Source organism: Lepus europaeus, chromosome 2 (genome assembly GCF_033115175.1).
Source record: "Lepus europaeus isolate LE1 chromosome 2, mLepTim1.pri, whole genome shotgun sequence".
NCBI lineage: Eukaryota > Metazoa > Chordata > Mammalia > Lagomorpha > Leporidae > Lepus > Lepus europaeus.
Genome location: NC_084828.1, coordinates 64,726,678 through 64,743,934, shown reverse-complemented (window position 1 = coordinate 64,743,934; position 17,257 = coordinate 64,726,678). Strand labels below are relative to the sequence as shown.

The 17,257-nt window shown below is 37.0% G+C and overlaps 1 protein-coding gene and 1 pseudogene across 1 annotated transcript in view; one reads left to right on the top strand and one right to left on the bottom strand.

The window, feature by feature from the left end:
- The window catches only part of MORC1 (MORC family CW-type zinc finger 1), a 208,992-nt gene that overhangs the window by 137,257 nt on the left and 54,478 nt on the right, over window positions 1–17,257 (top strand). The window contains exons 18-19 of the mRNA XM_062180799.1: window positions 14,661–14,726; window positions 16,391–16,621. Coding sequence (XP_062036783.1) covers window positions 14,661–14,726; window positions 16,391–16,621 — 297 coding nt within the window. The remainder of the gene's footprint in view (window positions 1–14,660; window positions 14,727–16,390; window positions 16,622–17,257) is intronic.
- Window positions 12,249–12,551, bottom strand: LOC133747983 (mitochondrial import inner membrane translocase subunit Tim10-like; annotated as a pseudogene).

The following is a 17,257-nucleotide window of genomic DNA, read 5'->3' as shown; positions in this document are numbered from 1 at the left end:
AACTTTCTTAGCTTCTGCATATGAATGTGAACATACGATATTTCTGTGCCTCACTTACTTAACATAATATCCTCTAGTCCTATCCATGTTGCCACAAATGATAGGATTTCGACCTGTTTTCTGACCAAATAACACTTCAATGTGTATTCATACACATTTTTAAAATTTTATTTAAGTTATATAAGTTTCATGTATTTCATATATACAGATTTAGGAATATAATGATAATTTCACCCTACCTTCCCTCTCACCCAAGCTCCAACCCTTCTTCCTCCATCCTCTCCCATTCCCACTCTTAGTTTTTACAAAGATCTACTTTCAGCTTACTTAATGATCATAAAATTAATCCTATACTAAATGAAAGAGTTCAACAAATAGTATGAAAGGAAACAAAAACACTGTTCCTCAATAGAAGAGACAAGGGCTGTAAACAATCATCAAATCTCAAAATATCCATTTCACTCCAATACATTACATTTTGGGTACTCTATTAGTTACTTCAGATCATGGAAAACATATCATGCAACATTTTCTTTAGTCATCCATTGATCAGCATGTAGATCAATTCCATAGCTATAGTGCTGCAATAAACATATAGGGTATATGTTTCTCTAACATGTTGATTTATTTCTTTGTAGAAATAACCTGTAATGGCATTACTCAATCTTATGGTAGGGCTGTTTCTACATTTTCAGGAACCTTTGTAGTATTTTCCATAATTGCTGCATTAATTTACATTTCCACCAGCCATGTATGAGAGTTCCCTTTCTCTGCATTTTTGCCAGCATTTCTTGTTTTCTGTTTTTGGCAATACTTAATCTTAATATCTCATTGTGGTTTTGATTTTCATTTCTATGATAATTAATTATGAAATTTTTTTCATTTAATTCCTGGCCATTAGTATATGTCTTCTTTTAAGAAATATTTATTAAAATCATCCCTTTTGCTGTTGACTGTTTTCAATTCCTCATAAATTCTATTTGCTAATCTCTTATCAGTTCAAATAGTTTCTTTCATTCTGTAGGTTGTCTTTTCATTCTGTTGATCATTTCATTTATGGGGCAGAGTGTTTTTAGTTTCACTTAATTCCATTAGTCCACTTTGATTTTGTTTGAGCTTTTTGGGAATATCTAAAAAATCTTTCCAGAGTAGTTGACTCTAAATGCATACATAGATCTGTATCTGTGTTTTTCTTATTTTGTTTCATTTGTCTGTAAGCCTGTCTTTATGACAATACATGCTATTTTGGTTAAAATAGCTTTGTAGTTTGTTTTAAAATTATAATGTCTAGAGCTTTGCTCTTTTTGCTTAGGATTTTCCTATTGGGATCTCTTGTGGTACTGCACAAACCTTAAAATGTTTCATATTTTTCTAAAGAATGTCGAAGTGGCATTTTGTATTGATTCTGTTTATCATTTTGGGTCACGTAGACATTTTAGCAGTATTGTTTTTTCCAATTCATGAACCAGAATGTCTATATCTTTGGGGGTGGGTCCTCTTCAGTTATTGTCATCAGTGTTTTATAGTTTTCATGTAGAGTGTTTTCAACTACTACTAAAAATTTATTCTTCAGAAGTGAGTACTTACTAAGAGGTGAAATTATGGATGCACATTGCTCAAATTCACTGAGCTAGAGCTATCCCTGGAGTTATTTTTGTGATAAAATTGAGGAAGATGAAAAGAACTTGGATGAATGGGAACAACGATATTTATTTATTTATTTATTTATTTATTTATTTATTTTTTTAAGGGAAAGGGTTTATTGGGGAACACCCAACAGACCAGACTGAAGGGGCGGCAAAGGAAAAAGAGAGAGTATAAGAGAGAAACAGAGAGGAGAGGAGCTAGCAAGGAGTGAAGAAAGAGAAGAGAGATGAGAGGAGCCGAGAGAGAGAGCCAAGAGAGCACGTGTTCAGGAACAGGGCCTTTTAAAACTTCGCCTGAGGGCAGGCAGATAAGCAGGAGCAGGAATCCCATTAGGATGAGATGCAGTGCAGCCACCTGGCTAAAACTGTGCCAGTTTCCTAACATTCCCCCCTTTGGGAACAACGAGATTTAATATTCTTAGGCATATGGTGCGCAATTTCTAGAATTATAATTAAATTGAAACCATTTATTGACTAGTAAAGGTTTCTGAGAATATGACTAAGGTAGATATTCAGTGCAGCTATCTTCAAGTGCTTCTTCATCTACCACCTGCTGTGTTCTTCCAATTATAAGTGAATTTTTCCTATGTACTTTTAAAAAAGATTGATTTATTTTTATTCGAAAGTCAGAATTATAGAGAGATAAGGAGAGACATACATAGAAAGATCTTCATCTGCTGGTTTACTCCCCAGATGCCCCCAACTACCAAGACTGAGCCAGGCCGAGGACAAGAGCCAGGAACTTCTAGGCCTTCCACGTGGGTTGCAGGGACCCATGCACTTGGGCCTTCTTCTACTGCTTTTCCCATGTGGTTAGCAGGGAGCAGAATTGAAACTGGAGTCAGGACACAAACTGGTGCCTATATGGGATGCCTGCATTACAGGTGGAAACTTAATCCACTGTGCCACAATGCCAGCCCTTTTCTACATACTGTTATTAGAGGTCATTGGAGTGTCTTTTGTTGCCTATGTATAGAATTTTTTTTAAAAATTGTTTATTTGAAAGTTATATATGGAAAGGGAGAGATTAGAGATCGATCTACATTCACTGGTTCGCTCCCAAAATTGCTGCAACAGCCAGGGCTGAGCCAACCTGAAATCAGGAACCTGGAACTCCATCTGGGGGCCCACATTGGTGGCAGGAGCCAAAGTCTTTGGGCCATCCTCTGTTGCCTTCCCAGGCACATTAACAGGAAGCTGGATCAGAAATGGAGCAGCCAGAACTCAAACTTGTACTCATTTGGGGTACTGCCGTCACAGGTCGTGGCTTAACCAATTGTATCACAACACTGGCCCCTATGTATGGCATTAAATTTTTGTTGACCATAGTGATTAGTTTTGCTATTCAAAATGTAGTTTAGAAATATTTGCTTTTTTTTTCTATAATGCTTTAAGTTCTTTTGTAGAAACAACTCTGAAGTTAAAATTATAGAAGAAAATTTATTAAACTTATAAATTTTTTATTTACTCACAGCTCCAGTTTTGTGATGCAATTAATAGTTCAGGTCAAAATGCATTACAATAAAACTATATAACAAAATTCATTACCTTTAAGCTAGCAAAAAAAACCAGTGTTGCAGATCCAAGTAATTTAACTGAATTATGTTTTATTTCCCATCTAGGATCAATTCATTCTGCTATCTCAGGAACAACTTATGCCAGGGTGAAGCAGACACTGACAGAAAGCATACCCTGTCAGTTAATCTAAAGCATATGAAGATGTGATAATATTTAACAGGGAGTGGAAAAATAGTGATATTATGGATGAAGGATAGACTTGTGGCAGTCGTTCAATTGTAGAAGTGATGAGCAATAAGCTCTAAGAGTTTCTGTTTATACTGCCAGTCATAAGCATTTTATTGAGCATCTATCATACTGTACATATTGTGCTAGGTACTGCAGATTAAAAAATGAGTTTGAGAGCTCACAGTCTATTCCAAGAGACATACAAGGAAATACCTAATCATAATGCAGTGGGATGTATGCAATGATGAGGATGAGGGCAGATTAAAATTTTTTAGGGAACTTTGGGTAAAAATATGATTATATAGACAGATTTTTTTGTCTTTCTGAAAGTCTTCTAAAAGAAATAAGGAAAATAGAGGAAATAGAAGGAAATGGAAGCTTCAATCAAACTAGTAGACATACACCAAAATATTTCCTAGTGCTATTCAAAGCAGTCAAGATGGTGCAGAGAGCAACAGGAGAAAGAGGTGAGAACTCAAAGAACCCAGCAATCACACATCAAAAGTATCAATACAAACAGACTTACAGAACGAGGATGCCTCTGTGGAAAAGCTATAGCCATTGTTTGCAGTAGCCAGCAGGCAACAGGAATTCTACTAAACCAACTTTGGTGCACAGAAGTAAATGTGGCATGCACATGAACATACTCAAACTCTTATACTTGGAGAAGCAGCGTTTTTTGTTGGGATGAGAAGGAAAGGGGTTTTGCTTGCCAAAAAGAACTTGCCTAGAACCTTACCCTCTGCCTACTTGTCCTACAGAATGATTCATGAAGAGATACTGACATAATATTAGACAATGAGATGAAACATTATTTGGTAGAATTCAAGACAGAAACAGAAATAAATGAAATCTTGCAGTTGGAAAGCACACTAAGGCAAATAACCACTTGGTGAACTTGGTGTAGAAAGGGAACAGATATAATTATTTGCAGGCCAAATATAGCTCACTACATCTTCATTTATGGCCCTCAAGATGAATTTTTCCACATTTTTAAATGGTTGGGGGAGGGACAACACTGTATGTGAGATGCAAAGTCTAAACTATTTATTTTCTTATTTTTAAAAGAAAACGTTTGCTGTTCCCTGAAACAGGATAAAAGTGGAAAAGCAAATAAAATTAATATGTTATGAAAAAATGCATATAATTACACAGAAAATGGTACATCGCCACTCCAGAATACCCAGGTTCAGTTTCCAGTTATGGCTCCTAACTCCAGTTTCCTGCTTATGCTGGGAGGCAGCAGGGATGGCTCAAGTGATTGTGAGAAACCTGGGTTGGGTTCCTGGCTCCCAGATTTGGCCTTATCCACCCCACCTGTTGCAGGAATTTGGGGAGTAAACCAGTGGATGGGAGTTCTTGGTTTGTCTGTCTTCTGCCTGTCTGTCTCTCTCTGCTCTTCAAATAAATAAAAATTAAAAGAAATTTCAACTGCCTAAACTTTTGCTCTAGAAATTTCCCTTTTAAAAATTGATGGTCTGCTCATTAACCAAAATGGGAAATTACCTATTTGCAAGGATAGTCAGTATAAAATTGTTTGTATATTACAGACCTAAATGTATGTCAACAGATCTGGTTAAGTGAGTTTTTATGCAAAAATAAAATTGAAATACAGTGCAATTGCAAAAGATAATTAAGAGCTCTTTAAGTGTTAAAAAAAGAATGATCTCTAAGGTATGTCCTGAAATGAAAAATCAGAATACAGCCTGTGTGTATAATATGCAATAATTTTCCACACCAAAAAAGTGGAGAAAATTTATACATACATGTATACACATACACATACATGTACAAAACTCTATAAATGTAAAGATAAATAAGAAAGTGGTAGCAGTGGTTACTTGCTAATAGAATATGAACTGGGGAAAAGGAGAATGCAGTACTAAGGAGAATTTAAATTTTTTTTATTTATGTAAAGTGAACAAATTTCATGTATTTCATATATACAGATCTAGGAGCATAGTGATACCACCTACCATAACCTCCCTCCTGCCTGTGCTCCCACCCTCACTTCTCCTTACTTTCTTATTCTTTTAATTTTTACAGTGACATATTTTCAGTTTATTTTATACTCATAAATATAAGCTTCACTAAGTAAGGAATTCAAATAACAAGGAAAAAAAAACACTGTTACTCAACAGTTGAGACAAAGAATATAAAAATAATCAGCTCTCAAAATGTCAATTTTGCTCATGAACATTATATTTTTTGTACTACTAACCACAATAGAATGGGGAAAATATATTTGCCTTTTTGGGATTGGTTTATTTCACTTAGTCTAATGGTTTCCAGTTGCAACCATTTTGTTGCAAAAGACAGGGTTTCATTCTATTTGACAGCTGAGTATTTAATATCATATATATGCTACATTTTCTTCATCCAGTAATCAGTTGATGGACATTAGGGTTAATTTCATATCTTAGATATTGTTAATTGAGCTACAGTAAACATGGTGGCAAGATAACTCTTTCATATGCTTATATAATTTCCTTAGGGTAAATTCCCAGGAGTGACCTGGCTGGTCATATGGTAGATCTATTTTCAGCTTTCAGAGGAATCTCCATACTGTCTGTTCCAATGGTTGTATTATTTTACATGCCCACCAATAGTGGATTAGGGAACCCTTTTCCTCACATCCTCACCAGCATTTATTATTCATTGTTTTCTGTATGAAGACCATTCTGACCAGGGTGAGGCGTAATCTCACCTCACTGTGGTTTTGATTAGTATTTTCTTGATGGTTAGTGATCCTGAGCATCATTCTCATTTGTCTGTTGGCCATTTAAATTTCATATTTTGAAAAATGTTTGTTCATGTTCATTGCTCATTTCTTTTCTAGATTGTTTGTTTTGTTGAGTTTCTTGAACTCTTTATAGATTCTGGATATTAGTCCTTTATCAGTTTCATAGTTTGAAAATATTTTCTCCTATTCTGTCAGTTGCTACTTCACTTTGCTGAGTGTTTCCTTTGCAGTCAGAAGCTTCTTAGTTTGATGTAATCCCTTTGTCTAATTTGGCTTTGATTACCTGTGCTTCTGTGGTCTTTTCCAAAAAGCCTTTTCCTATGCCAGTGTCTTGCAGAGTTTCCCCTGTGTTCTCTAGTAATTTTATGATATCAGGTGATAGATTTAGATCCTTCATCCATTTTGAGTTTATTTTTGTATAAGATGTAAGGTAGGAGTCTTGTTTCATATTTCTGTACATGAAGACCCAGTTTTCCCAGCATCTTTTGTTAAATAGACCGTCCTTGTTCCAGGGATTGAATTTAGCCCCTTAGTTAAAGATTAGATGGTTGTACCATCTTGGATTATTTTCTGGGGATTCTGTTCTTTTCCACTGATCTATGTGTCTATTTTTGTGCAAGTACTGGACTGTTTTGATTATTACTGCTCTGTAGCATGTCTTCAAACCTGGTATTGTGATGTCTCAGGTTTTGTTTTTGTTGTGTAAGATTTCTTTAGCTATCCAGGGTGTCTTGTGATTCCATATGAATTTTAACATCACTTTTTCAAGATCTGAGAATAATGTCATTGGTGTTTTGATTGGGATTGCACTGCATCTATAAGTAGTGTGGAGATTTTGATGATATTAATTCTTCCAACCCATGTACATGTAAGAATTTTTTATTTTTTGTGTCTTCTTATATTTCTTTATTTAATATGTTATTATTTTCATCATAGAGATATTTCACCTCCTTGGTTAAATGTAGTCCAAGATATTTAATTTTTTCTGTAGTTATTGTGAATAGGATTGATCTTAGAAGTTCCTTCTCAGTCATGACATTGCCTGTGTATGCAAACGCTATTGATTTTTGTGTGTTAATTTCATATCCTGCCACCTTACCAAACTCTTTTATGAGTTCCAATAGTCTCTTAGTGGAGTTTTTTGGTTTCCCCTGTTTATAGGATTATCTGATCATGTCTTCTGCAAATAGGGGTAGTTTCCAAATTGTATACTTTTTATTTGTTTCTTTCCTAAAGGCTCTGGCTAAAAGTTCCAGGATAACAATGGTGAAAGTGAGTATCTTTGACTGGTTCTGGATCTTAGTGGAAATGCTTCCACTTTTTCCTCATTGAATAAGACTCAGGGTGCAGTTTGTCATAAATTTCTTTGATTGTCTTGTGGAATGTTCCTTCTATACCCAGTTTCCTTAAGGTTTTTATCATGAAAGATGTTAGATTTTATCAAATACTTTTTCTGCATTTATTGAGATAATCATGTCATTTCATTCTTCAAATTGTTAATGTGATGTATCACATTTACTGATTTGTGAGTGTTGAACTGTCCTTGCACATCAGAGATAAATCCCACTGGGTCCAGTTGAATGATTTTTCTGATGTGTTAGATTTGATTAGCTAGTATTTTGTTGAGGATTTTTGCATTGTATTCATCAAGATTATTGGTCTATAATTTGTTTCTTTGTTGTATCTTTCTCTGATTTAGCAATTAAGGTGATGCTGGCCTCATAAAAGGAATTTGGAAGGATTCCTTCCCTTTCAGTTGTTTTGAATAGTTTTAGAAGAATTGGAATTGATTCCTCTTTAAAAGACTGCTAGAATTTGGCAGTGAAGCCACCTGTTCCTGGGCTTTTTTTTTCTTGGGAAGGTTTTTATTACTGATTGAATCTCCATCTTTATTATTCAGTTTTAGGTTTTCTATGCATTCAAGAGTCATTTTGATAGATTGTGTGTGTTTGTGAATCTATCCATTCTTCAAGATTTTTCCATTTGTTGGCATGTAGCTGTTTGTGGTAATTCCTGATGATTCTTTTTATGTCTGCGGTATCCTATGTTGCATCTTCGTTTTCATCTTGATTTTACTGATTTAGGTCTTTTTTCATTCAATTTTATTTATTATTTCAAAAAACCAGCTCTTCATTTCACTGATCTTTTGTATCTTTGTTTCAGTTTGTTTATTTCTTTTCTAATTTTAGTTATTTCTTCCTTCCTACTAATTTAGGATTTCGTTTGTTGTTTTTCTAGGTCCTTGAGATTCATTGATAACTCATTTATTTGATGCCTTTTCAATTTATTGGTGTAGACACTAATTCAATAAAATTCCTTCTTAGCACTGCTTTTGCAGTATCCCACAAGTTTTGTTATGTTGTGCTGTCATCTTCATTCTTTTCTAGGAATTTTTTGACTTCCCATTTGATTTCTTCTATGATCCACTGTTCAATCATGTTGTTCAGTCTACATGTGTTTCCATATTTCCTAGAAATTTTGAGTGTTGATTTCCAGCTTCATTCATTGTGGTCAGAAAAGATGCATGGTATGATTTCAGTTTTTTTAGTTTGATGAAACTTGCTTTATCCTAGATGCCCTGACTTAAAGAATGTGTATTCTGCAACTGTGGGATGGGATGAAATGTTCTGTAGATATTGGTTAGGTCTATTTGGTCCCTAGTGGATGCTAGTTATGTTGTTTCTTAGTTGATTTTCTGTTTAATTGATCTGTCCATTGTTTGAAAGTGTTTAAGTACCCTATTATTATTGTATTGGAGTCCATGTCTCCATTTAGATCCATTAACATTTAAAATAGCCAACCACCCTGGCATTGTGTGCATATAAATTTATTATAGTCACATCTTCCTGTTGAATTGATCCCTTATTGTTACATATATACCCTTCTTTGTCTCTTTTAATAGTTTTTGTGTTAAAGGCTATTTTGTCGGATATTAGGATTGCTGTACTTGCTCATTTCTGCTTTCTATAAGCATGGAATATCTTTTCATCCTTTCATTTTCAGTCTGCATATATCAGTCTGCATGTAACTTTTCTGGTGAGGTTACAGTACATTGATGAGTCATGTTTTTTAATCCATTCAGCTAGTTGTATCTTTTAATTGGAGAATTTTTAAAAAGGTTTATTTATTTATTTTAAAGGCAGAGTTTCAGAGAAGGAGAGGCTGAGGCAGAGAGAGGTCTTCCATCTGCTGGTTCACTTCACAAATGGCCTCAACACCCGAGAGTGGGTGAGACTGTAGCCAGGAGCCAGGAACTTCATCCGGGTCTCCCACATAGGTGCAGGGGTCCAAGCACTTGGGCCAGCCTCTACTACTTTCCTAGGCCCATTGTCAGGGAGCTGAATTGGAAGTGGAGCAGCTAGGACTTGAACCAGCCCATTTGGGATGCCAGTGCTGCAGGAGTTGGACTAACCTTGCATGCCACAGCATTGGCACCCTGTTGGAGAATTTAAGCCATTTACATTCTAGATGACTATTGATAGGTATCATTTTATTCTTACCATTTCCATAAATATTCATGTTGCTTTCTTTGGATTTCCTTTGTTCTTATACTGGGAGATTTTATGCCTTCACATTATTTCATAATGATGACTATCTGTGTTTCTGTATATAGCACATCCTTAAGAAGCATTTGGAAGGCTAGATGAAGGGTGACAAATTCTTGCGGTGTCTGTCTGCTATGGAATGCCTTTATTTCACCTTCATTTATAAATGTGAGCTTTGCAAGATACAGTATTCTTTGTTGACATTTCTATGTCTCTGCATTCTGTCCTAGCCTATAGGGTCACTTATGAGAAATCAGCTGTTAGACTAACTGGGGATCCTGTGATGGTAATGTGGCATTTCTCTCATGCATATTTTAGGATCTTTATGTTTCACTGTTGAAAATTTGACTACAATGTGTTATGGTGAAGATCTTTTCTGATCACATCTGTTAGGAGTTCTATGTGCAGTGTACTTGGATGTCCCTTTCTTTCTCCAAATTACGGAAGTGTTCTTCCATTATTTGCTGAGTAGATCTTTTCAACCATTCTCTCTTTACACACCTTCAGGAACTCCTCAGACATTTTTTTTTATCATATGATAGTGTCCTGTAAATATCAAGCACCATTTTCAGTTTTCCCTTTCTTCTTCTCCCCCTCCTCCCTTTTCTCTTCCATTGGATCAGTGACCTAAATTTAAGAACTGAGACTATGAATTTGCTGGGAAAAATGTAGGTAAAACACTTTAATACATTGGCATAGGGGACAACTTAGACAAGACCCCTAAAGCACAGGCAACAAAAGCAAAACTAAAAAATGGGGCTACATAAAACTCAGAAGCTTTAGCACAGAACAAGAAATGAGCAATAGAGTGGAGAGACATCCATCAGAATGGAAAAAATATTTTCAAACTATCTATCTGCCAAAGGATTAGTGTCCCAAATATATAAGCAACTTCAAAAACTCAAACAGGGGCCATTGCTATGGTGTCGTGGGTAAAGCTGCTGCCTGTAGTGCCGGCATCCCATTTGGGTGGCAGTTCGAGTCTGGCTGCTCCACTTCTGACCCAGCTCTCTGCTATGACCTTGAAAAGCAGTAGATGGCCCAAGTCCTTGGGCCCCTGCATCCATGTGAGAGACCCAGAAGAATCTCCTGGTTCCTGGCATTGGATCAGCCCAGCTCTGGCCATTGTGGTTATTTGGGGAATGAACCAGTGGATGGAAGACATCGGTCTTTCTCTCTCTCTATGCATCTGCCTCTTTGTAACTCTTTCAGGTAAGTAAATAAATCTTTGAAAAAAAACCCTCAATGACAAAAACCAACCAATCCAGTTAAGAAATAGGCAAAGGATATCAATGGACAGTTCTCCAAAGGAGAAAATACAAATGGCCAACAAATATATATAAAGATGCTCACCATCACTAGCCATCAGGGAAATGCAAATCAAAACCACAATGAGATGTCACCTCACCACTGTCAGAATGGCTCAAGCCCAAAACAGAGAGAGAAACAAACACTGGCAAGTGGGAATGTAAATTAGTGCAGCCACTGTAGAAAATAGTGTGGAGATTACTTAGAAAATTGGAAGTAGACTTGCTATGTGATCCAGCACTCTCACTACTGGGTAAATACCCAAAAGACTTGAACACAATGTATCAAAGAAATATCTGCACCACAGAGTTTATAGCAGTGCTGTTCACAATAGCCAAAATTTGGAATCAACCAACGTGTCTATCATCAGATAAATGGATAAAGAAAATGTGACATATATGCTCAATGAAATATTATTTAGCTTTAAAAAAGAATGGGATTCTACCATTTGCAGCAAAATGGACACAACCGGAGGTCAGATGTGCGTGAAATAAGCTGGACCCAGAAAGATAAATGCTGCATGTTCTTCCATATGTCTGGGAGCTAAAATTTTAAAAATCAAACAAAAAAGAAAAAAGAAAGAAATGTCTCTGTGTATCAGTATTGCTGCAAAAATAGTTTTGTTGAACTTTGTTTTATGTCTTAGTCAAACCAGTGGTTAAGAATGTTACACTGCCATAGTTTTAATGATCTGTGACTACTTTAAAATTTGCTATAAATGTGTAAATTGAACATTTTTCTATTTGATTATTGTTTACAGCCATTGTCTATATTCCCACTAAAGTAGTTTTTTTTTTTTCATTTTACTGGTTAAACTTCTTATTTAGTGAAGTATTAATCCTTTTTATTGTAATATAATTTTAAAATATGTTTTCTCCAAAACTAAAAAAGAGAAAATGAGAAGAAAAGAGGATGGCAAGGACAGAGGATGAGGCAGGGAGGCAAGGAGGAAGAGAATATCATTGTGTTCTTAGAATATATGCATACATATATATATATTCACATTTTTTGTGTTGACAACCTTGTTTATATATATACATACACACACATATACATATACACACGCAATTACAGTCACATTCCAGTGTGACAGATACCCCTTCTTCAACCAGGAGAGAGTTCTGCCACACCCCGGGCCCCTGGACACTCTTCAGAGGGCACAGGCCCAGTGGTCTTCACAGAGACACCCAGGAGGGAGCACTTTTTTGCGATGAATGGGCAGGGGCAGGGTGTACCTCTGGGTGTGTGCCGTCTGGGGCCTTATGCAGGCCCTGAGCTCTGCTGTACCCTCTTCATCAGCTCCTCATCCTGCATGGATAGCTCCATCAGCTTCTTGCCCATTCGCTCATGGATATCCAGGTACTTGGAGACACATCGGTCTCGCCCTTGGACAGCTCCGCTTCCTTGTAGTGGGGAGGCACGCATTTCCAGTGGCAGGCGCTGGTCATTCTGTTGTACATATCAGCCATCATCTCCACCTCCAGTTCCGCAGCCAGCTGTTGAGCCCTGAGAGGATCCATCTCAGCGCAGCCAGTGAAGAGGCTTTCCTCTGGCCTCCCAGTGCTCCGGGGAACTAAATGTGAATTAAAATTATAAAAAAATTAAACAAGAAAAAGCAGCCACGTCTTCAAGACTTTTGCATTAAATGGAAATAGAAAATATGTTAACTAAAAGAAAAATCACTGCACCCCAAAAATGTACATTGTTGCATGTGAATGTAGTATCTGTACATCATCTCAAAAGAGGTGCCTTGGGAGCATATGATAAAGTAACTACTTCTCCCTTGGGGAATGAGAGGAGATATTTGCAGTGGACAGTATTTGAACTGAGACATGAAGGATGAGTAGAATTTGACAGATTGAAAAGCTCATTTCAGGACAAGATTTGGGTTATGTGATGGCCTGGTAACATTAAAATAACCTGAGGAACCTGAGGACATTGAGTATATGAGGTTAGTGGAGGCAGCAGAAGATGACAGAAGGATGGGAAATAGCTCAGAAGAAGCATTTAGAAAGCTCGGGTGTGACCACTGAAAGCAAGTTGTTTGTCATCCTAGGTGCTGTCAGGTTCCATTCAATGAACTTGAATATTTATGTGCCATTTCATGTTCTAGGTGCTACAGAAATGAAGCTCTCCCTTCTAGGTTAGTTGTCAATTATAGCTATATTAGAATCACTTGGAGAACATCAGAAAATAGTGACACCAAACCCCACTCCACACAATTAAATTTTAATTAAGGACTTGGCATTAATAGTTCCTAACAGACTTATTAACTTCCTCCACTACCCTCTCTCCTCATCACCCCTCCACCTTACTTTAGCAAAAGGAATAATATAGTGTGGCAAGTGGTTGTGACATAGATGTAGGGAAATTGCTGAACAAGAAGTAAGAAAGATTATAGAAAGTAGTTCAAGCAAGAGATGATAAAAACCTTTAAACAGAGAGGTGAATGGAGGCTACTTATGAGGGAATAGTTTTGAATTTACAAGTGTTTTAATTTGAGAAATCCACAGGACTGAATCCCTGGTTAGATGTGTATGGCTGAGCATGTTGGTGATCTAAGTATAACTGAGGCTTCTAGTTTGTATGTCTGGGTGCTTGGCGATGCCATTAATCAAGAGAGGGATTACAATGGGAGGCACTGGTTAGGGCAGGTATAGATGCAGAGAGGAAATCGTGAGTTTGGTTTTGGAGGAGTTGCAGTGAAGATACCTACAGTTAATGAAAGACCAGTAAAGGGGCATTTGGATTTCAGGAGAGAGGAAAAGACACCTGCATAGGCAATCCACAGGAAAAACAATGCTTCAGCAAAGACTGGAACCAAACCTTAATGAAAGCCGAGACTTCAGATTATGGGGCAGAATAATTATGAGAGCAAGGTCAAATTTCGCTCCTACCAGATGCCATGATAGTCTGTGTCACAGGAAAGGATGGTGTGTGTGTGTGTTTGTGTGTATGTGTGTGTGAGTGTGCACCGTAAAGGAGGTGCACACACACACCTAGGCAGGATTTCACCCCAAAGGGAATGAACCTTTGCCCAGAGTGCAGAGCCTACACTGCTCTCTATTATACGTGTGTTTCATTAACATTTGATTATTTTAACATATGATCACGTCAAAATACTAGCTTAAAAGGTGCTTCTTTTTTAGAGAGCCACTGCTCCCCTGTCCCTAGCTGCATTTCTCAGTACAAGGCAGCAATTAGTTGTTGGCGATAAGGCATCATCTTAGGTTTTAGGGACACAGTTGGGGCCAGTTTATCCTCACAAGTCCACGGAAGCTCATGCCCAGAACTCTAAACCAGAGAGAACTGCTTCCTAAGATCAGGATTCATTCCAGATCCTGGGCACTGCAGATTGTCTGGCAAGAGAAGGGGACTAGGGCTGGGGGGTCTGGAACCCTGACAGGGTTTGACGTGGTGTCATCCTGAAGTAGTCATAAAACTTGACCTGCAGTGCTTCAACAAGCCTTTGGGCTCTCTTGTACTATCTAATCACTGCTAAGCAAGACATCACAAGGCTTGTCTGAACTATAGGAACTTCTAAAGCAGTCAGAGGTGAGAGTGTGCTGCCTTGACTTCTTTAGGAAATGAAGACTGCTGGATTACTGTAATGTGCTGACTGAAAGTTATTTTATTTATGCTTGCCTTAATTATTTTTTTCCTTCATAAAAGCCTCAACTTATACCAACAAGTAGGATCTCTGAGTTCATTTCCACCTGCCCCACTTCGGCACCTAAGGTGAGTAAAGTAGGATCGATCCATTTGTGTCACATTTCCCGCCTGCGGGATAGGTCCTATTAAATGCCAAATGTTACAGTTGATGAGGTTCAGAAAGTGAAGCACTAATAGATTTTTACTAACGTTTTTGTTTTCTTAATAGAGTGATATATATTTCTTAGGGAAAATATAGAAAATAAAATATATAATAAAATAAAATCTGAATTAAGCATTATTTTACTGCCTGGACATGATGGCCATTTAAGATATTTTAATATATTCTTTCCAGAAAACACAAAAATAATAAGAAATTGTATGTACACAGAATATTTCTATGTCTTATTATGTTTGTTAGATGTTATATTGCATACTGTCTGTGTTTTCTAAAATTTAGGATTTAGAGGGGAACACTTTTGAACTTTTCAGACTTCTTTAAAAAGTAGCATTTGTGAACGTTAAGAGCTTCTTAGTGACATCAGTCACACACAAGCATTTGGAAAACTATCATTTTACTTATACTTTCTAACAGAATGTAGGACTGGTAAACACCAGTCCACCACTAGATAAATACATGATAGATGTATATAATATATTGTAGATTGTTGGCATTCCCTCACTGTTCATGTTGGATATGGGAACTGTTGTGTCCAAAGTATCTTTTTAGTTTATGTTTCCTTGATTTTCATCTTCTGCTGCTAGATTAAAGTGTCAGGGATCCATGAACCCCCAAATAATTTGAAAGTGGTATAGTCTTGACACTTAAATCCCTCCTCTCATAGTACTTTTACCTGAGATCAATACCTGGCTGAATTGCAGAACCATACTCAGAATCTCCGCATTTTATTTGTGACAAGTTATCACTTGAGTCAAACAGATGAGGAAAGGGATTCTTCTAGAGTGGAGAGAAGTAAAAATCATTTGCAAGTACTTGCTCTGGGAAATTGATGGTAAATGTGTTGTTACAAGCCTGCTATAACAACTATATAATCCAGTGCCTTGAAGATTTCATCTAGATAAGCACAAACTAGTATATTCAATTGTAGTGAACTTTTCTAAATGATGGTCGTTTATGTGAAGGAAAATGGAAGCCAGACAGTTTCTTTGTGCCCTCACTGTGAGGGAGAGACCGGATGGATGGCAGTGAGGACTATGTAGATAATAATATCCATAGGAATGCAAGTACCACTGCTGCTGATCCATAAATGCCTCTCCTTCTAATGGTTCATTTTTGCCTCATACATAGCAAACAGGCACAATATTCTAGGTCCATCAGCAAGGATGTGCTTCAGTGGATGAAGAAATAGCAATGAGCAAGGGCCAGGAAGCAGGTTGTAGGATGGGGGTAGTGTGGAGACTGACCTTCTGTGCACCAGGGAGCCAGAGGCAAATGCACTGTGCTGGGAGGAAGTCAGGATGCACAAGATGTTCTAAATTTAGGGTCTTCTGTTTCCTTCAAAATCAGACCTGTTGATTCAACAGAGCTCGGCAGTGATTTCTGAATTAAATTCTTAATGAGCCCGTACAGCAGGCTACATTTGCTAAAGCTGATTTTCTAAGCTTCTAATCTTTACAGTTTTTATTAGTACTAAGAAGTATCACCCAGTGTGGGAAGGTTCTGAGGGAAATGGCAGGTAATTATAAATAAGCAGGTTGCCAAAAACACTTTTTTGTTGTTGTTATTTAAGGAAAATGTCAAAAGTCAGAAAATCAGGCCTTCAGGTGACAACTTGAAGCATGAGTCTCTTTCATCCTTTGAGCTTTCAGACAGCTATAGAAGCCAAAAAAGACTCCCAGAAGAGACAGACTCTGATGTAGAGTATGTTTCAGAGACTAAAATTGGGAAAAAGTCAATGCAGAAGAAAATGAGACGTGCAGCGGCCCTGTCAGGAGGTGTCAGGCTACCTGAGACGTTCCAGGTATTGTTTTCATTCTTACTCACAAGGTGTATAATAATTCACTTGTTCCAGAAATAGCACTTGGTAAAGGTTTTGCTTCATTTCCACATTTTTAAAGCACTGTAATTATAGAATATACATTGCAATCTGTTTCCTGGACAAGGACCCGATTTCTATTAGTTTTTCCTATGTTCTCTATTTTGGAAGAAAATGTAGATTGCTAATATCAGCACGGTGTCCTGAGAGGTCAGCCATTTGAAGGACCCCTGAAGAATGCCTGGATGGGAAACAATTTCAAATTTACATTTAAGAGAAAAGTATTCAGATAGAATAAACCCTTAATCTTTAGGATTTGGCATTCAGCACTTTCTAGGAAAAATGCTTAGCTAAATTATGCACAGATTGTTTCCCGTGTGATTATGTTCTGGAAAATGGGGTATAAGGTCAATATACAATGAGATGCTGACAATGATTTTAACAAATGTAGCACCCTAGAATTTCAGTGTGTTCATGAGTTTGTTTCTTTTAAAAGGATCACACCAAGTTCATTATTACAATCTTACCATTACCTAATTCCTTTTCAGAATTTTCCTCCACACTCAGTTTATAATAACAATAACAATGCTTCCATCTGAGTGGACACTTATATGTGCCATA